Raw genomic sequence first — 21,322 nt, 5'->3', positions numbered from 1 at the left:
ATGATTCTTTAACAACTTCAAGGCATTATAATTACGTACAAAGTAGATACAGCATAAGTTTAACTGGTTTGATATAAGGGAATGCACAGGAGCTGCGCAGCTTTAATCTTCTGACTAATTGAAATTTTTGGCCACTACTTTTGCTCTAAAAGTGAAAACGCTTTTTCATTTCATATTCAGAACAGTTGTTAAGTGAAAAGACTGTTTCCTGTCAGGATGGACCACAAAACCAAAACACTGGAAATCCTGGAAAACCAGGAATCCTCTTCAGATGCAGAAAAGACTCACCAGGTAAGTCTAACCTGAACTTTCACACATTCTTCCCATTTCTCCCATCACACCACAAACAGAATTTATGTCTCTCCCCAAAACAATAAATATAAGATGGCAATTTTGTTATAATTGTACAATTCAGCTTCCCTGTGTATTATTTGACATTGAATTCTGTCATTGAATGTCTCAAATGTATCGGACATATTCCATAGCTAAAAATTTAAACAAAAACTAAATATTTTTGTTTTCAGTGAAAAAAATCACTTTTTATTCAGAAACAACAAAATGCAATCCACATAAGGTTGTGTTAGTAATTTAACTTTCAGAAAATGTAAGATTTTTTTTATGTGAGGTTGTTTGTATCTACAATTAATGCTCGCAGTGTCAACATTTGGTCTACATTTGTTAGAAAATCTACGTCATTTCTTTGCATTGTGTAGAACAACAGAGGAAAAAAGTCCAACATGTAAATAAGGAAATGATGAGGATTTCGCTCAAGGCAAGACGATCAGCTTTAAGTGCTTGACCAGAGGCTTCATCCCTGAAAAAGACATGATGAACTTGTACCAAAAACAAACAAAAAAAAGAAAATCATAACCTGCTTGTTTTTTGTTTTGTTTCAGATTGTATTTCTTCTCATGCAGTTAACATACCGACTTGGTTAGTGATAAGTTTTTGTATGCTGGAGGCTTTTGACTAGTCCCCAGTGTCTGCTGGTGTACAATGTGCATCAAGTGGAGGGATTTCAACTGTACCCTGAAGGACACCTGCGTATATTGAATGCTGAAGGAAATTCCCTCAAATGTTGAGGATGTTTTGTTTCCTTCAATTCATACTGGTATGCAAAAAAAAAAAAAAAAAAAAAAAAAAAAGTCATTACCTCCCCAGGTTCCCCTGCCTCATTGTCTGTAGTGCCTTTTGGCTTTACTCCAAGCCTATAAACTGCACACTCTCCTCCATAGTCTTGGCAGAGTTTTATTTTCCCACCTTCGACCTGCTCTCAGAGCGTTGCTTTAACAGGAGCTGGTCTGAAGGTTGCTCTCTGTGAGGATGGAGGTGATGGTGGAGGAATCGTAAAGACTGTCGTCATCGTCTGAGCTGAGAGCTGATGAATCCAAAGCTGGGCGTATTGCTGCCTGAGTTTTCCTCCTGTGAGACATAATAATCACTATCAGTAACCACATTCACAAAATCAGCTGCCGTCAGGTTTGATAAAGGAAAAAAGACTGTCTACACAGCTACAGTCATGGCAGGAAGTTTACATACACTCATCAGGAATCCACACAGCCTTTAGGCATAGTGTAAAAATCTTTCAATACGGTTCAGGTCAGGGTTTTGGGAATGCCATTCCAGAAGCTTAATGTTTGTCTTTTTTATCCATTTCAAAAAACTATTTTGATTTATGTTTGGGATCATTGTCCTGTTAAAACAAACAACTGTGTCCAAGTTTAAACCATCTAGGTGTTTACATGCTTGACAGCTTGTACAGTGTTTTTACGTTGGAAAGCTTCACCTTTAATCATCCAAACATACCTCATGTCATTGTGGTTAAATAACAAAATCTTTGTGTCATCTGAGGTAAACCATTTGGGTCTTCTTGGAAAACTGGTGACAGAGCTGAATAACTTGTGCTTACATTATGATTGGTTGAAATCATGAGCTTGGAATCTGCAATTGTTTAGAAATGGCTCCAAGAGACCTAAATCCATAATTCTCATTCTTAGGTTTTCACTGAGATCTGTCAAAAAATTATTTTTATGCCAGCAAAGAGAAACTATCAACTGTAGTTAACCACGATCACTAATGAGTGTTAATAGGCCTTGGCCTTACCAAATACCAAAGTCAATTTAAACCTAATTCTTGTTTTTTATTAGTCATTGAAGATGCTTGCTGTACAATCAATCCACCATTGAAGACAGAACAATTCAAAGAAATCTTTAAAAGCCCAAAATGTCCATGATGAGTGTACATCAACATCTGAGCACGAGTCTGATCATCCTTAAAGTGGTTGGATACCCCGCCCTCTGCTGGTAAAACCAAAGAACTACATGCAATTCATTGGAACTCGTTAGAGGATGTTTGTAATTTAATTTCCCCTGTGGTATATGAGTAATGTACCGTTTTAGTTTAATGAAATCGCCGATCCACATGTGGCTGATTGCTGGAATGTTTTACACACATCAGACTGTGTAATGCTGCACCTCAGGGAGGCTGTGTGAATCTTTACCATGTGTCTGTATCAATGTGTCACAGCTAAACAATGTGAGTTCACTGATTATTACATCATGTGAATGCAGTTTTTTTTCATTCTGTGACGCAAGTAGGAGGAGATGGTGTCTCTCTCAATTAATCTCACACACACACACACACACACACACACACACACACGGCTGTGATAATCTGGCTGCCAAGAAGAGCCTTGCATAATCGTTACCAGAAGCTCACATTGAGTAACAAATTGGAAGAGAAAAGAGGAATGGGACAGGAAAAGGAAGCGCTTACTTAAGCTCAGTCTCCAGTGCTGTGACTCTGGTCTGCAGAGCCTCTTTCAGCTCCATTTGTTCCTCCAGGTCTCTCTGAGCTTTTCTTCTCATTCCGTCTAACCTTTCCAGCTCTGTCTCTCCTTCATCCACCTGCCTCTTCAGCGCCTTCACTCTCAGAGCAAGCTGCAACACCAGTTGACATTTGAGCATGGTTTGCCAGTATGTGTTTCAACTTTTCCACTTTCTGTGAGTGGATTTCTGTATTTACATTCAGCACATGGTAAATATTTATACCTGGTCTCTCTGTTCAGTGTGTGTTTGTCTTTCCTCATCCAGTGTCATATTGAGGTCTTTTAGCTTCCTCTCCAAACGACGTTGTGTTGCCAACACAGTGTTCTTCTCTCTTGAAGTCAGAAAAAGAAAGCAAGACTTCTCAGCTACTGAGCAAAACCGCTTACCAACTCACTGCTGTTACATGTTACAACTAGAAACAGTGACTCAATCACTTGACAGAAAAACGAGCACGACCTAGAAAACCTACAAAACCAATTTAATGAAACGTTTAATTTACTAGATTTTAGGATTGTCCTGAACAACAACTCATGATCGTCATCAATTAATACCTGTGATGCCATCTGGAACAAAACAGTAGCATACTCTATTTGGACAAAAGCCACACCTCCTAATCGTTTAAATCAGATGTTCTCGGTCACAGGTGTAATTTCAAGCACCTAACCATACAGTCTGCCTTTACAAACTTTTGTGAACAAATGAGTTGTTCAAATGAGCTCACTGAAACTGAGTGTGGTACTGTAATGGTCTGTGACATTTCATCAATTCTGCAAAGTGGAAGCATCTAGGAACCACAGGAATGAAGTGGCAGACTACATAAAATTATAGAGCAGGGTCGCTGAATGCTGAGGCACATTAAGCATAAACGTCAGTGCTCTGGTGGCTCACTAATAACAATGCATAATAATCACTTTTGTGAGTAAGAGGAATGTCAGACTCATTCTTTACATTTCTATACAAAAATCTACAAAAACATTCTCAAACACAGCAATAAATAAATAGTTTCACTATATAGATCAACATGAGTGCAGTAGTTGCTGTTTTCACCGCACCTCTCTTCGCTCCGCAGACGGTCTTCCAGCTCCTGGATTTTGCTTTCCAGCTGGGAGACTCCTACAGAGGAACGCGACTGACCCTCCATGTCAACCACACGACTCCTCAGCTCCTTCAGCTGCAAAGACAGACATGAGCAAATATGACGTTAAAAAGTATAGACATGTTGGATGCAAACCCAAAGGCTTTATTTGTAATTAAATCGATAATACATGAGAGTTAAACAATACTTTGGTTAACTTAGCAAACACAAATTTGGTGCATGTGCACATACATGTCTCTCCATTGCATTCTTGTCCAGCTCCAGGTCCTGCTTCGAGGATCTCTCCTGCATGAGCTCAGAGCGGAGCTGATCGATCTGGTCTCTGCTGCGAGCCACACGATCAGTCAGCATATCCACACTGCTTCTCTCCTCCTCCACCTCCACCTCCAAACGCTTTAGTTTGTCCTGATAGAAACAAGAAGAGATCAGTTTAATAAGCTGCTCAGAGGAGACACCGCTGGAAAAACCACACTAATAAATAAACCACACTACTTGTGTTTATTAAAATAATCAGCATTTATCATATTTTGATAGCTATGCTACCCTTGATTTATAAATGTAATAGATGCACTGACTCTGTGACAGTCTGCACATGCAGAGCACAAGTATTAAAAGCTGTGAGCACAGTATCCATGGGTTACACTCCCAAATGATTCATTCTCCCAAACCAGGAGAGGAGCAGATGAGCCGCTTACCTCCAGGATGCGAATCTCTCGGGTTTTCTCATTGTGGCTGTTTTTGCTGGCCTCCAGCTCTCCCTCCAGGTGGCGCAGCCTGTTGGCGAGCAGCTCTTTATCCAGCTGGTGGTTGTCTCTCTCCTCACATGCAAGAAGCAGCTCCTTCTTCTGCCGTGATATCTAGTTAGAGCGATCAGATTTTTTAGAAATGTCATGCAGAATTAAACCCTTGATTATTATTCAGACAGGATATAGTGCCATAACAGTTTGGGTTGATTCCCTTTGAAATGAAGGATCATTTTACACCATGCAGGGCCTTAATCAGACAGTTTTTTTTCCTCGTTACCTGTCTATACACGAATACAATGGAAAAAAAAGAAAAGAAACTCAGTCAAAAGGTTAAAAACACAAGTCCTTAAACCACAGGCACACACACCTCTTCCTCCAGTTTCCGTTTATTCATCTGGCTTTTTTCCAGCTCAGAGTGAGCATCGTTTTCGTGACGCTGCACCTCCTGCACTTCCTTGCGTGCTCGCTCTTTCTGTTCTTCCAGTTGAACCCTGAGAGCCTGCGTTTCTTCTCTTAAGGATACGTTTAGAGAGTCATACTGACAGAAGGACGGAGGCAGGCAGGACAAAACAAAAACAGAATGAATTGTGCTGTGTATCCTCCAGTGAGCAGAGAGGACAAGATATAGACTTTTTTCATTTGCACAGGTATAAAAATGATCCATCCTTCTTACGTCTTTGTTGAGTTTCTCTAGAGCTCTCTCCTGCTGTTGTTTAGTGTCCTCGAGCTGGCTGATGGTCTGTTTGAGGGCCTCCTTGTCCTTTTCTGTATCCTCCAAACGCTGGCTGAGTTCACGGTGCTCCTGGCTCAGCCTGGAGGCTTTCCTCTTAGCTTCATCGAGCTCAGATCTCAGGCCTCTAACCTCAGTGTGGAGTGCGAGCTCTGCCTCTGAGCTCTCTGTAGCATTGCTTTGCAGCTGAGCCTGATGAAACCACAGAGGACATCCAAATAAGCCTTAATGTGAACAGTTTCCCAGGCATCACTAAGCTGGGTGGTGCTGTAAGGGATGCAACCTTACCTCTAATCTTGAGATTTTCTCTTTTAGACGAGCAGTCGCCTCCTCCTGCTCCTGCTGGGCATCATGGAGCGAGTTAATGTCCAGGTGAGCTCTGCTTAGCTGTGCCTTACTGGTGTCTAGTTCCTCTTCAGTCAATGAGAGCTTCTTTTTGAGCTGGGCAACTTCACCCTGGGCCTCATTAAGCTTCTGCTCTAGCTCTGAGATGGTTGCTGGGTCTGGCAGCTACAGGCAGGAAGACAAAAGATAAACCAGAGGATAAACCACAGTCATGATGGTTGACTTGATTGATTGGCTTGATGATTTTAATACCAAAACTACCACATTCAGAGAAATGTGTCGACCAAACTGGCTAGTTTTTATGATTAAAACAGGAGTTTAAATTATTATTTTTTTTGCTGGGAGATTAAACCTACCCGTTTATTTTTCTCTTGTGCTTTAGCAAACTCCTCCTTAGCCTTCTGTAACTGGCCCTTCAACCTGTCAATCTCATACTTCAGTTCAGCCTCTTGGTTCTGGTGAGATTTTTTCAAAGAGATGACCTCCATGACCTTCTTGTCAAACTCCACCCTCATTTTCTCTACCTCAGACTTGCCCTTCTGCAAATCAGCTTTGCACTGCTGGACCTCCTAAACAAAAATGTAACATTTTGTTAAACAGATCATTCGGCAATGCCTCCGTGATCAGATGAAGTATAGCGTTTGTCTACTGCACCTGGCTGAGAGTCTGTGTGTGGCTGGGGTCTGGTGTCTGTTGTTTCATGGAAGTCATTTTGTCTTGGAGTTCCTTTAATTCTTCCTCAAATTCCTCCTTCTCCAGACGGGTTTGCAGGAGTCTAAGAAATATGCACGTGCATCTGATCTTAACCAATCAATCCATATATAATTGTTTTAAATAATGTTTTATTATGTGATCAAGAGCAGTTTGATTGTATTCGTTAATCATTCTGATGTATCAGAATTTGCTTTGGTGTTTTCATGGAGCTAAAAGATTATTTTTAAGTGACACAATAAATTGATTTCCAGCTACCACATAGCAGTCAAATAAATTCACAAGAAAAAAAGTCTATATTATAGTTTTTGCTAAACACACACAAATAAGGCCATCCACACCACTCTTCAGCATCTTAAAATGGACAGTTTATGCCAAAATCTAATTTACACATTTTTCCTCTGTAGTGCTTTTTTTAAAAAAAATAAATAAAGATTGTGCACGTGAAAAGTGAAAATATTTATTATGGATTGCATTTATATAGTGCTTTTCGAGACCCTCAAGCGCTTTACAATTCCACTATTCATTCACTTTCACATTCACACACTGGTGGAGGCAGGCTACGTTTTTGGCCCCGGTGCCCTGGGGCAGACTGACAGAAGCGAGGCTGCCACATCGCGCCATCGGCCCCTCTGGCCAACACCAGTAGGCGGTAGGTGAAGTGTCTTGCCCAAGGACACAACGACCGAGACTGTCCGAGCCGGGGCTCGAACTGGCAGCCTTCCGATTACAAGACGAACTGCCAACTCTTGAGCCACGATCGCCCCAGTTCTTAGATTAAACTGCTGACTGAGTTTAAAAAAAGTTTTATGGTTATGATTGCTCCATAGACATTAGCAAATAAAATAGATGGATATATACTCTATTATTTTACTAGGTACACCCGTTTAACTACTCATTAACACAAATATCCAGTCACATGGCTGCAACTCAATGCATTTAGGCTCACAGCTTTAGACATGGTCAAAACTGAAGGTGAAACAGCATCAGAACGGGGAAGAAAGATGATTTAAGTTACTTTGAATGTAGCATGGTTATTCGTGCCTAATGGACTGGTCTGAGTATTTCACAAACTGCTGATCTATTAGGATTTTCCGTACTCTGTGTCTCTATGGTTTACAGAGAATGGTCTAAAAAAGAGAAAATATCCAGTGAGCGGCTGTTCTTTGGGGAAAATGCCCTGCTGATGCCAGCGGTTAGAGGAGAATAGCCAGAATTCCTTAGGTTGGTGGGAAGGGGGCAGTAACTCAGATAATCTCGTATTACAACTGAGATGAGCCTCTAACACACAAAATATTGATCCTTAAAGTAGACGGGCTATTGTATAAAGAAGACCACACCTGGCGCCTCTGCTGCCAGCGAAGAACAGAAAACTGAAGCTAAAATTCACACTGGCTCACTAAAAATGGACGACAGAAGAGGATGCCTGGTCTGAGAAGTGTCGATTTCTGCTGTGACATTCAAATGTTGGGGTCCAACACGAAAAGCATGGATCCAGCTTGCCTTGTATCAAAGGCTTAGGTTGCTGGTGTAATAGTGTGGCCTCCACTGCTACAAGAACTCAATTCAACAGAGCACCTTTGGAATGTGGAGAACAAGAGATTCACATCACGGATGGACAGCTGACAAATCTGCAGCAACTGTGCGATGCTATCATGTCGACATGGACCAAAATGTCTGAGGAATGTTTCAGCGCTTTGATCAATCTGTGCTACAAAGGATTCAAAAGTGCTAATTTGTTATTAGCAAGGTGTATCTAATGGACATGGACAAAAGACGTAAATTTGATTTTGGAGTTAACTGTCCGTTTAAAGCTTTATGCTTAGACACTGTTTTACAGTAACTCAGCCCACTATATCAACACAACGAAGAACAGGAAAATATAATTTTTTAAGGTTCAAATTGTGACTAGACAACTAGACACATTAAAAGTAGAACTAGAACAAATATGATCCATATTTGATTGTTGGTTTTAGACACAAACACTTTGATTTGGCTAAAAATAAAATCATGAAATACGTTTATTGAGAGCGAATGGCCTTGACACTATAGACAGTTGTTAGCACAGTTCAGCACATCTACAGCTCAGTAAAGCTAAACAAACACTGTTTAGTTTGCGACTCTCACTGTGTTTCAGGGTGGCTGGGTGTCTCTCTGACAGAGAGGGTGAGAAACATTTACCAGGTAGAATGAGAGAGAAAGAATGGAAACACATTAGTAAAGAGAGTGCAAAGGAAAACATGACAAGATGATGACAAAAATCCATGTCCACGTGAACACTGGAAATGTCAAAGTCAGGTCAGCAATGATGACTAAACACTGCGAATGATACGACTGTTACATCAGAATGTATTAAGACTCACTCTTGTTTAGTTGTTCGAAGTTCGTCTCTGGTCGAATGAAACTGCTCCATCCAGTGGCTGCTCTCATCTCGACAGTCCTCCAGCTGCTGCTGCAGGGAGCGAACTGACGCATTTACACGCAGGCGCTCTGCTTCAATCCCTGCATGAGACTTAAGTAGGAGACAGAAAAACTGATCACCTGTTGTGTCATTTCTCTTTCGTAGCGTGTGTTAAATCTCTCTTTTTGCATTTGAATGGCTTTTCCTTTCAAATATTCAAGTAAAACTCAACAAATGCTGCACTTTCACACAGAAAAGCTTTCATCTCAGTCCTTGGAAAGGCTATCGAAATTAAATCATTTTCTGTTGTATGAACCATTTTCAGTATTAAAATCCTTCAACTTGTTTTAGAAATATAAAGAAGCAGCAGTATGGCTTCATACTGAGAAAGAGCTCTACAGATGTGATGTTTGCTTTCAAAGTGTTGGTGAAGAAGTATAGAGAAGGTCAGAAGGAGCTGTGTCTTATGGATCGAGAGCGAGCATATGATAGTAGCAAAGAGTCAGGAGTAGCAGAGAAGCATGTGAGGCTTGTGCAGGACATGTATGAGGACAGCGAGACAGTGGTGAACGGCTGGAGTGACAGATGGGTTTACATCAGGGATCAGCATTGAGCCCATTCTTGTTTGCGATGTGGACAGGTTAACAGATGAGGTCAGCCAGAAATCACTGTGGACTGTGATGTTTGCAGTCGACACTGATCTGTAGTAAGAGTAGCGAGCAGGTGGAGGTATGCTCTGGAGAGAAGAGGAATGAAGGCTCGCGGAATCAAGACAAAGTACATGTGTGTGAATGAGAAAGAGGCAGGTATAACAGCGAATATGCGAGGAGTAAATATAGTGAAGGCAGACGAGTTTAAATACCTGGGGTCAAAGCAGCAGACAGTGCACAAGAGAGGAAAAAAGAGTGCTGGAAAGGTGGAGCAGATAGCATTAAGAGTGAAAGGAAAAGGTTACAAGATAGTGAGATCTGTTTTAATGTATGGTTTGGAGACGATGGCACTGACATTGAGATTTTCATTAGGAGTGACCAGAATGGACAAAATTAGAAACGAGTACATTAATGGAAACGCTCGGGTCAAGCAGACAAAGAGAGGCTACGCTGAGATGGTTTGCATTTGTGCAGAGGAGGAATATAGTGGTACAAAGGATGCTGAAGATGGAGCTACCAGGCAGGAGGAGGAAGAAGAAGACCACAGAAAAGGTTCGTGGATGTAGTGAAGGAGGACACGCGGAAGGTTGGTGTGATAGAAAAGGAGGCAGATGATCTAATGTGGTGACCCCTAAACCAAGCAGCTGAAAGAATGAGACAACCTCCTTGCTGCTGTTTCTTAAGAATTACAGGCTGTTTGACCAATTTCAGTTTTTTAACTTATTTTTCTTCTTTATTTTTAACATGGCTGTACATATAAAATGTTTTGTACCTACATAACTTTTATTCTTTATCCCGCTGCATTAGCGTGGCAGGATAATGATGACAGAATAGAATTTCCTGGATCAATAAAGTATTTATCAATCTTTCTACATGCCAACTGTAAGTGATGCTCAGTTTGCTACTGTGAGTGCACACCTGAGACACCTGCTCCATGCTGCTACGGAGCTTGTCCATATCCGCACTGTACTGCTCTCGCAGCGCCTCAATCTCTTTGTCATGTGATGCCACCTCTTCCTTCAGAGCGCCCTTCAAAGCTGTAAGCTCCCTCTCTCTCTGTCGCAGTGTCTCCTCCAGCTTCTTTTTTAGTTGCAAAACTTCCATCAGCTGCGCCTGACAAGAAACCAGATCCTGCACATGCAAGGAAAATACAGCATTAACCTGATAACTCTGACCACTCGCTCATAAAAATGTCTTAAATGAACATCAACTTCCTGTTTCAGAGTAAAGGATTTTTCAAAAGAATGTAAAAAATAGAAGCTACACAGCAGTTTATTTAAAAAGTGGGGTGAGATAAACGATCCCGGTGCATCAGTGTTTGTGCGTGTGTGTGAGAGGCCAAATGTCTGAGATACCGTCTTGTTGCTGCTCTCTCTTCTCAGCTCATCTTGAAACTCAGCCATCTGGTCCTCCATATCTCTGACCCGCTTCTCAGCGTTTTCTCGATCCATACGCAAATGAGTCAGCCTTCAAGGAAATGAGAATAAAAACACGCCTGTGAGGGATTCTTTGAATATAACCGGCACATTTGTTTTGTGAATAAGCTACAGTAGCTGCTTGTGTCATCCAACAGTCTTGCATGTAGCAGTACCATGCCCTTTGCTGCTTTCCCTTGTAAATGTGTTTGCGTGTGTGCATGCCATTATGGTCTTACTCCGATTGTGTTTCGTTTAATTCATTTTTCTTCCGGTCCAGCATCTCCTGGAGTTGCAGATTTTCATCCAGACAACTCTCCAGCTCTGCTTTCAGAGCAGGATCAGAATTGCTAACAGAGTCCTACACACAGACAGACATGATGAATAAATGAGGGCAGTGAAACATAACACCGTCTGCTCTGCTGGCATAAACAATGGGCTTTTAGGAAATGTTGAAGCAGGGTTGCATTTGTGCACCAATCAATATGTGTAAGAGATTTAAGTTATAAAGAGCTATTAGAGATTAAGACCTGCCCAGCTTCCTTAAGACAACATATAATGGGTAATTATTTAGATTAGTGTGTGTGTGTGTGTGTGTGTGTGTGTGTGTGTGTGTGTGTGTGTGTGTGTGTGTGTGTTGCTGACCCGACCAGAGAGCTTAAGGGATTAATCTGAGGATTAATCTGAAGCACACTCCAAGCTAAGGAACCCCCCAGTCCTCCTGGTAAGATTTGTTAAAAAGGCACAAAAACTCAGAGGACAGTTTCTGAGTCGATTTGGTTGGTGGAGTAGCTGCTCTCATTCCAAGAAGAGTGGCTTGAGTGTTTATGTGAAGCACTAGATGTGATCCGTGTAATCAAAAACGAGTTACTCTGGTAGGGTACTCTGAATGTTAACACCTTCTTGAGGCTGATTTGAGAAAAACTAGTCAGGTCCGACAAGATACCGAAACTACAGGAACTGTCTTAAAATCTAGTGCACAGTTTCCACTGAAACTGAAGATAATGTGACTACAGATATGGTTCAAAGTTCACATTATGGCTCAATTTGTCCTACTCATTATTATTATCATAATGTGTCACTTTAACACTGCTGAAGTTTTAGTTTAGTGTAAATTTCCTTACTCAGTGCCAGTTTACTGAAACAGTCAGCTCAAGGTATTTATATTGAACTGCAAAGGATTGTTGGGACCACCCCAACAATCAGATGATAAAGCACTTAGCAACGTTTGGGAGAAAGAACTCCCTTTTAACACAAAGAAAACTCGACCGATTGGAGGGTGAGGGGACCAAAAAGAGAGCAACGAGGAGCACAGTGACACCAAAAAACAGTAAATAGGACAAAATACAAACTACAAGAAAGACACGAAAGTACTGGTATAGATATCAATATCTCCGTCTTACTTCTCTTTTTCTATGCTCCACTTACCTTCCTTTCTTCCAGCAGTGCAGTTTGTAGTGCAACAACCTTTTCCTCAAGCCTTCTTTTCTCACTCATCCACTCCTCCCTCATGCTTTGTTTGGGCTGTCAACATAGTGGACATAGATGAAAACGGTCTCTTCAGTGGACAGCAAAAGAAAAACTCCTTATAGAATTTGACACTTTCAAAACAAGCAAACCTTAAGGTGCTGAATGTTCTGGAAGATGAGCTTTACTTTGTGCCTCACGATGACATCGGTTTCACTACTCCTGTGAAAATGAGAAACTGGTCAAATGACGAATTTACAAACACGTAACTATTTGCTTTTCTACCATTTTATTTAATTAGCTGAATGCGAGCAGAGCTAATAACATGAAAGCACGTACCCTTGTCTCAGGATGTTGTATATGGTCTTCATGGCCTGCTCCTCCTCGCTGCTCAGCTCTGCACTCTGACCCTGGTCCAGCAAAAGGTCAGGGGTCACCTTAAGATATAGATCAGAAAACTACTCTTGCAATAGTGCACGGTTTACGGTGGTCAAAGCTCACTGAAAATCTACTTTATTGTGCAACCACAAATAAAACCAATTCTTACTTGTGCCTCAGTCAGATTTGGTCGTTGTGGCTCCAGTGAGGCCCACTGATTCGCTGGCTGTCCAGGAATTTTGGTGACATTGCCCTGGCTGCGCCTCAAGCTGCTGTGAGTTGGCGATGGGGGTGAGGTGTAGGGATTGGCGGTGGTGAGAGGAGATGTAGCTCCTGGACGTTGCTGGGCAGGGGGCAGTCCTCTCTGCTGGCCTCCAGCATTAGCACTATCAAACCTGTTTATTAGCTTGTTGACAGACGTCTGTCTCTTGTTAGAGTGTAGCTCGTTTGGCTGAGGAGGGGGCTCGGGACTGTCCCTCACTGACCCCAGTGACCTGTTAAGCCCTGCCTGATAAGAACCGTGCCAGATATTTCTTTCAGTGCCCCTCTCTCTATCACTGACATGCCACCCCTGCTCTCTATCTCCCCTTACTCCAATTCCTCCATCCAGATTCCCATAACTACCAGACTTTCCATCTCCTGGTGGTCTAGATAACTGATACTCCTCGTTACTCGGCCCTCCATCCCTGTCGAGAAGCGACCCATGAGACTGAGCCCGGCGTAGTAACCCTCCCTGCTCTCCTCCTCCTATGTAACCTCCCTCTGTTCCTGGCTCTGCCTTCCCTCTGTTCCGAGGAAGGCTATTATAGCCAGAGGAGTACTCGGTCTTGAGCTGAACCCCATATGAATCTCCTTTTTGTCCATCCTTCAGAACCACATATGGTTGGCCAGCAATTCCCTGCACTCTGACTGCTACACCATATTTAGATGTGGTCTGAGTCTTGGTCTTGGGCTGGGGTGCAGGCTGCCCTCCACCATTCTGATAGTCATTGATGAAGCGGATCTGGACACCATAGTCCACCGGGGTCGTCTGACCTGAAGATGGTGTGGTCATACTGGCAATAGTAGAATAAGAAAAAGTTAGATATATTTTTGTAATTAAAAAAATAAAATAAAATTCTGGTTTGAGACTAACAGTACTGTGCCAAGTATTAAGCGCGCCCTCATTTCTTTATATTTTTCTTCCAGTGAGCCAGACATTCTTGTGTTTTCTTAACATGGCCTTGAACAATAGCGCTCCAGGCTTGCTGAAGGTCTTTCAAATTTTGTCTTTGAGCACCAACTACTTTTTCACTCAAGTCCTTGACATTTTCTTTTCTTTTGCCAAGCAGCAGCCCCCCCAAAAAAACAATCATGGGCAGCTGAACAGTATCTGAAATTCATGTCCTTAAGAAAGGAAGAAATGTGTCAGCAAAGACTTGATACAGAACATAAAAGATGCATCTGACCCCTTCAGTTGATCCATCTACTGCTTTCCAAAGCCTCGTCAGACTGATGAGGCTTCATGCAATACCATCTAGAATTACTCTGACTGGCAGCAGCTTTATTTTTCAGCTTGAAACACACTGCCAATGTAGTAAAAGCATAACTGGATGGAAAAAACCCCCACATTGGAACACTATTGGTTATGGATTGACCTCCCAGAGCCTAGACCTCAACATTATTGAAGCAATGTGGAGTCATCTTAACAGAGAAAAGAACAAAAGAGCTTTGAATGTCTGTTAAGAAGCCTGGAGAACTATTCTTAAAGACTACTTCAAGACATGGCAAAAAAGCTCACCTAAGAGAGTTAAAGCTATGAATGAAGATGTTCATGATTTTCAACATGTAAACTCTGTTTCTGATATTTTGATTTCTATATGCTGTATTTCTATTAATGTTTTACCTGTAATATTAAATGTCTGCACCAAATTTTCTTCAATCAAATTACATTTTAGGTAAAAACCCCCTCATGACACACAGATCTTTTGTTTCATTTGATTTTTTTTGCCAGTTTCTCTCTTGTATGTTTTTATATTTCATCTATATGATTTAAAAGTGCAGGTACAACAATATATACCTTATATGAATGTTTTAGATTTTTTTTTTAAAAAGGGAAATGATCAAAGATACTTGTACTTTGCTTTCCATGAGGACATTGACTTCTGGACCACCAATAATGGACAACCTGCTTTGTTACAACCACCCTCTAGATAAAATTCTGTGGCTCTACAAAAGTATGACTACATAACAATGTTGCACATCAAGCTTTTATTCTGATAAGATGGTTACTTCTATCAGCTGTATTACTGTATTGAAGCAGGGAGGGAAAAACTTAGAGGAATTTGTGCATGTGTCAGATTTTTCCCAGAATAGAAAGATTTCTACATGCAGGGTTTAGCTGAGGTATGTGTGTGCAAGTGTTCCCACACCTCAAATAGAAAATGAGTAATACTGAAAAATATATGGCGAGAGCCACACCTCAAACATCAGCTGATAATAACTTTGAGTAAATAGCAGTCTTTGATGTCATTAAGATACTGTGACTCATCGTTCATCCACCTGACCTGCACACATGAGATTATTTTTCACTGTAAACTGTAAGGCCATTTTTTAATGTCAAAAAAAAAATCTCATGGTTCTATAACAAGACTGATTGTTTATTAAAAACAGATCTTCATATAGTTATTTGCTGTTTGTCAAGTATAATATTAGTGTCAGCTTTAAAATTCCTCAAATTGTGAAAACAAATGTATAGACAGTAGACTTTAATTAACAGGTAATTCTGAAAAGTAAAAAATAAGAGACACAGACTTCCTTTTAAAATACGTGTTCTGAGATTTATAGGCGCTTTCTAGCTCTTTACTGCTTATGTGGACTTTAACCTCAGTGCGCTCCATTAGTCATTAACCTGAGAGCACACACCCACATATCACTTTCCCCTGTGAGGACCAACTAAGCCTTCTGAAGCTCTTCGAAGTTTCCAAATCTAATTCCCTCAACTGAACTTTGACACCTTGAACACAGACAGCTACTACAGCAACTAGTCAAGTGTCACTACTGCTTTCATTAACTATATCTGAAATTTCTCAATTCGTCTTTTTCTTGACTGCCTAATCCTAACTTTTTACACTTCCTGAATACACAAAATGAGGATTTCTAAAATAATGTTTCCATTCATTGCACTTGTTTAAGCTTAGTCACTGCCAGCCTTTTTCATCACTACTGATAATAACTTGTTTTAGGTCACCCAGTAAACCCCATCCCCCAGGACAGCACAATAGTATGGTTCATTCAACTCTCTCCCAAACTATTACAAAACTACCCCCCACCTCTGCGCTCTGCACCTTCCATTTCCTGTCTGCAGCCTTTGGAGGTGACAGACAGAAAGTGGGCTGGGAAACAGAGAGGGAGGGTGAAGTGAGAGAGAAAGAGAGAGAGAAACACTCCACTTTTCTCTTCTTATCAGTGCTGAGTGTGATAAAATCCAAAGTCAAGCTGTTCCTCCGAAACAACCCTCCCTCTCCTCCAGTCCTTACAAAGGACTGGCTACAAAAGTAGCCATCAAATAGATAACTATTTCCACAGACACATACTTCCATAAATTATTGCAACACTTTTTAAAATTTTCTATACTAACTTTTTAATCTGTATGACAAGACAAACCAGCCAAGCTCCTCTGAGATAGAAGTGAGACAAGCAGGAGTGGTAACTATGAAAAGGGGTTTTATATATGAAGCAGTTTCGGAGCAAGATAAGAAGGTAATGACTGGCCCAGCAATGAATGGAGTGACGTCACTGAGAATGACCTTCGAAGGTATCTGTGTGCAGCTGGTCGATTTTTTTCACCCTTTGGGAACCACAGAAGAAGCGCCGTGTGTCACAACAAGTTTGTGAAGCTGAGCATAAAGTTTTCAGCCCACTCTTGTAAACCAAGGTCAACCAAAAGTGTGGTCCACTGACGACTGCAGCACAGACACGCAAGATAGTGCACTAACTAGTAATCTTTGATTTAATGGGACATACTCATCTAAACTGGTGTGACCCGTAAAGCAACAAGTAAGCCAAACTGATGTAAAGAAACCAAACTGTAAAGCAGAAACATGTCTGTCTGAGAATATTTGTTTATTTGTCACAGAGGAGGAAGGCACTTCCAGCTCCGACAGCGGGACGAGGTTGAAGGAGAACTCATCCCATTGTCCAGCTGATGTGGGGCGGAAAATGAGGGCAGCAATTCTGGAATGCTATAACTACCCCTGCTGCTCCTGCCCCTTTCTCTTCTGTCACACTGTCCATCTGATTAAAAGAAGTCATTTTCAATACTTAAATTTTGCTTTTAGGCTTCACTCCAAAGTTTTTTTTCTCCACAGCACTCTAAATAAACATGCTTTCTATACTGAGAGTAGGATGGCAAACAAGCTCTCCTTTGATCTTAAACTCGTGATGTGAAACTAACATGTCACACCTAAGGTGATTGTTTCAGGTCTGTAAAACACAGAAATTATTATTATTTTTTAAATACAGAAAGCAATCCATTACCCAATAAGCGACTAAACAGTGTTCACTCTGGAGATCCAGAATCTTAACTATGAGTATTGCAACTTTAATAACAGACCAACTTTGCTTGCACAGCTATATCTGGAGCTTTTGTAATTTCATGAGAGTCGTGCTACCCTGCAGTTATGCAGACGAGCCTGCGGCCTCAAACTCAATTCTCAAAAAGTAAATTGAATTGAAGCTGCTTTCATTTTAAGACCTAAGGTGGAAAGGAAAAGAAAAAAAGAATTAGGACATCAGAATGGGTGAGGAGAAAAATTAAACAACGGCAACGTGTCAAATCACATGCCTCTGCTGACTCAGAATCCACATGGCTAATGTGATAGCATCATCTCTAGACTGGCCCAAAAATGACACAGCTGGAGATGGCAGACAAGGGTGATGGCAACATGTGCCAAAAACATATCCTTAGGGTGTAAAAACAACCCTTCATGTCAAAACGTAAGCACTACAAATACGTAAGCACGTGCTATGCTTTTAAGTAAAGCCAGTCTTCTCTCGTTCTCGTACGAGAACAGCTTTGCATGAGTCACAGTTCAAAACAAACCTTGTTTATCCTATACTGGTCTTTGGTTTCACTCCTCAATTAATAAACACCCCAAACAATTCATTTAGCTGCTCTCCCTTTAAACTTTCTTTTTATTGGCTACCAAAAGCAAACAGAAGGTTTGAAGAGCAAGTGGGCGGAGCTTCTGTCCTCATAAAGCCACAAAACTGGACTTGGCAGAAAAAGTTTTTCTAATTACACATCTTAAGCAGAAAAATAATAATGTGCTTTACTACTTCTGTAAAAAATAAAAAATAAAATAAAAAAAATAAAGCAATAATTAAGATTTTTGCTTCCAAAACAGAATTTTGATTAAAGAACTTTTAAAGAACAGAAACATAAAAATGATTTTGGTTACCGATACTGTTAATTTAGGGCAGATGTGCCATAAACCCTACAATGCACGGGGGTCTAATAAATTTGGTAAGCATTGTATAAACGTGTTAAGAATGAAAATGTAAACGTCTGTGTGCTGAATGAGGTTGAAAGCGATGGAAAACAGCCAGACACTAAACAAGGAAGAATCAAAACACCACTTCTGAAAATATTTGCCTTTAAAAAACCCCAAACAAAACAAATCAATTCAAACTGTCATCAACTCATTGCTAGTTGGACTATTTGAGAGCTAGTTTACAGCATGCTATAAAGCTGGCATATGGATGCTGTAAAAACACATTTAATCCTCCTTTTCTTCCAAGTGAATCATAAAGTTTTACAGGACTGTCCTGCAAATCACAAATGTGATCATGTAAGCAACAGAGATACAAGTGCTGTACTCTCTCTTCTGCTTTTAAAGGACAGTCAGGTACTCAGTCCTCAGAGTATACTCCCTCTCCATTACATTCTTGACATAACACCAAGCCCTCATCCTCTTTCACCCTCAAACAAACACCCATTTATTCCTCTTCTCAGGCCAAAGGAGTTCATTGGCATAACAATGTACAAAAAATGACACAAAAGTAGGAGCACATAAATACACCCCTCCCTTTTCCAAATTCCTGACACTGGTCTCTCTGTCCTTTACACATACAGGGGCGGAAAGTGTGTCAGTGTGGGAGACTCGCTTTATGGCGTTTTATCTGCACACTTGAGTGTATCAGCTGCTTGTACGTGTAACACGGCACAGGTCTTTATCTGTTAGTCCAATGTGAGGCATTCCCACCACATTACGAGTTCTGAAACTGTACCCGAAGCTTTGCAGGCTCAATGCTATAATTAGTGAAATTCATGACCCAATCCATGAGCCTTTCCCCACCTCAAAACTATAATCTGCTATTCCTTCTTGCCCGTGTCATCAGTTTCACATGAGCTGTGAAGAGAACAAAAGCAGGTGTACTCTAAATGCATGTTTATCCATTGTTTACCCGGGTTCAATCCTTTAATGGTTTCCCTACAGTTGCATTTATCCCTTTGAGCTATGTGCTAAAAAAACCTTCCTCCTGTACCGTTGTTCCAGTGACAGATCGCCTGGTCCCACAGGTGTACACAGAAACACCTGGCTCATTTCTAAACAACTTAATGGTTTTAAAAGTTAAACCTCTGACATTAAGCCTACCTTCGCTATTCTTACATTTGTCTTAAAGAGACGTATTATTCTGTTTTATTTGTCATTTGGTTCCCCTCATTAACGGGCAAATCCAAAAGTTATCTTGGAGTAACATTAGCTGGTAGCGCTGTTTCTCTCGAACCGTCGTTAGCTGCTCAGCTACACTGGCTCACAGTGACACACTACCAAATAAACTATTAGATAACTGCCATAAATCAAAAATAAGTGCCGTTTGGCAGCACCAGAAACCCACAAAGCGTCAAAGTAACTGTCCGAGGAGCGGCGCCTGTCGGGTTTAGCTGTCTGGCTATGAGAAGTCCCAAACCCAGCGTGAACTTACCTCTTTTTTCTGAACTTAATCTTCTGCTCCTCTCGTATCCTCTCGCCTCCTGTATGCCGATAATAATTTAGATATATTGACTGACATCCATTAAAACCCACACGGAAACCTGAACAGAAATACCTAACTCCTACGGAAATTATCACAGCAATAAGTTCATTATGCTGCTGCTGGGAATGCAACCTGTTACCTTTTTGTCAGGGATGTAAACGTTCCGCCCAGCCCCGCCAAGCACGGCGCTGCGATTGGACCGTTTCGCTGGCTTGGGCGGGGCTATTGATACTGTCTAGGGTTGTAATTGGTGAAACCTCCATGCCAATCATTCCTTGTTTCTGTACCATTTTTTCACCTTTTTTTGCTGAAAAATGGAACTTGTATTTTTTTTTTTTTTCAAATAATGACCCGCGTAACCTAGATAAACAAGACTCTTCAAGGACTACTGATTGATGCAGGTGCCTCAAAACGTTTATTTCTCCTCTTGACCAGTAGATGGTGCAGCCGTACACCAGCTGGTTCCTAAGGGTGGCAGTTTGCTAGATAGCGTGTGTGAAAAACACACCTATATATTTAGACTATGTCTGTTCAGAAGATGGTCGCTTAGGTTTAAGTTGCTATTTTTTTAAAATTATAATTCATAGTTTCTTTCTTTAATTTTATACTAAGTTAGTATTAATAGTATCGATACCAACGCTGGTATTTGTATCAGATTGATATTAGTGCAAAGGACTGACACATTTTGATTTGTTTCTATCCTGTAAGTTCAGTGTGTAGCCCACGAAATTTTGTTAAACACTTTTTCTTAAATGTTTGTTAAAATAGTTTTTCAACTTACACTGGGCTGTAGCACTTTGCTATCATAGCAACAAGATTGTAGATGGCATCGGTTGGTGTCTTCCAACCAAAATTGTGATTTTTTTCCTTCCCACTGTCACCAAGTGCTTGCTCATAAGGGGTCATGTGATTCTTGGGATTTTTCTTACTAATACTGTTGAGTCTTTATATAAATATAAATCACATTGAGTTAATTATTGTTGAGAATGGACACTATATAACAAAATTAAATTGAAAATTGAGAGCTTGAAAAGAAGGCAACAAGACTTCTTTAGATTTATGAACTGAAGAAGCCTCGTGCACAAGAGGGGAAACATCTTCATGAACCTAATGAAGTCCAGTCTACTATGACCTGGATAACTGAGAACCTACAGACATATTTAAACTTCACTTTTCCATTTTAAGCACAATTTTTGACATTGTAATAGGTTACCCGTGTAACTTTCCATTTAAGAAATCATGGGAACATCCCTGAGTGTAAAAAACATATAAATAAATATAACTTTTATGTCCTTTGTTATCCTTTTCTGTTGCAATGTTATGTGTGTAGAGCTGAGTTGAACACAGTTACTAAACTTATTATGTGCTGAAGAATAATAATAATAAAAAAAAGGTTTTAGAGGTTGGGTTCTGGAAATAAAAAGTTTTCATGAGATTTACAATCTTCCTTGTTGCGTAAAACTGCCACTCCGCCCTGTGCGCGCAGCTCCTCCCCAGAAACCAGCGACATCCCCCAGTCTGCTCACTCCAACTTT

The 21,322-nt window shown here is 40.8% G+C and overlaps 1 protein-coding gene across 1 annotated transcript; it reads right to left on the bottom strand.

The window, feature by feature from the left end:
• Nucleotides 1-1,130: 1,130 nt before the first annotated feature.
• cgna (cingulin a) lies at nucleotides 1,131-19,926 on the bottom strand. Its single transcript, XM_005732116.1, has 21 exons — nucleotides 19,737-19,926; nucleotides 12,937-13,822; nucleotides 12,729-12,826; nucleotides 12,542-12,611; nucleotides 12,351-12,446; nucleotides 11,162-11,283; nucleotides 10,863-10,974; nucleotides 10,426-10,638; nucleotides 8,820-8,968; nucleotides 8,584-8,610; nucleotides 6,400-6,520; nucleotides 6,102-6,314; nucleotides 5,689-5,910; nucleotides 5,344-5,592; nucleotides 5,038-5,208; nucleotides 4,620-4,781; nucleotides 4,156-4,329; nucleotides 3,881-3,999; nucleotides 3,051-3,159; nucleotides 2,776-2,939; nucleotides 1,131-1,422 (listed from the first exon to the last, which is right to left on the bottom strand). The coding sequence occupies exons 2-21, from the start codon at nucleotides 13,819-13,821 to the stop codon at nucleotides 1,287-1,289; spliced, it is 3,612 nt and encodes a 1,203-aa protein (XP_005732173.1). The 5' UTR covers nucleotide 13,822; nucleotides 19,737-19,926; the 3' UTR covers nucleotides 1,131-1,286.
• Nucleotides 19,927-21,322: the final 1,396 nt, after the last annotated feature.

Source organism: Pundamilia nyererei, unplaced genomic scaffold (genome assembly GCF_000239375.1).
Source record: "Pundamilia nyererei isolate P.nyererei 1_Seehausen unplaced genomic scaffold, PunNye1.0 scaffold00045, whole genome shotgun sequence".
NCBI classification, from domain to species: Eukaryota; Metazoa; Chordata; class Actinopteri; order Cichliformes; family Cichlidae; genus Pundamilia; species Pundamilia nyererei.
Note: the sequence above shows the minus strand (reverse complement) of the source record. Positions and strands in the feature narration are given on the sequence as shown.

Coding starts and splice junctions, on each gene's coding strand:
- cgna (XM_005732116.1), bottom strand. CDS start 13,821: ATGACCACACCATCTTCAGGTCAGACGACCCCGGTGGACTATGGTGTC. Junction 12,447..12,541: donor AGAACATTCAGCACCTTAAG/GTTTGCTTGTTT, acceptor CTATGTTGACAG/CCCAAACAAAGCATGAGGGA. Junction 6,521..8,583: donor CCCAGCCACCCTGAAACACA/GTGAGAGTCGCA, acceptor CATATTTCTTAG/ACTCCTGCAAACCCGTCTGG.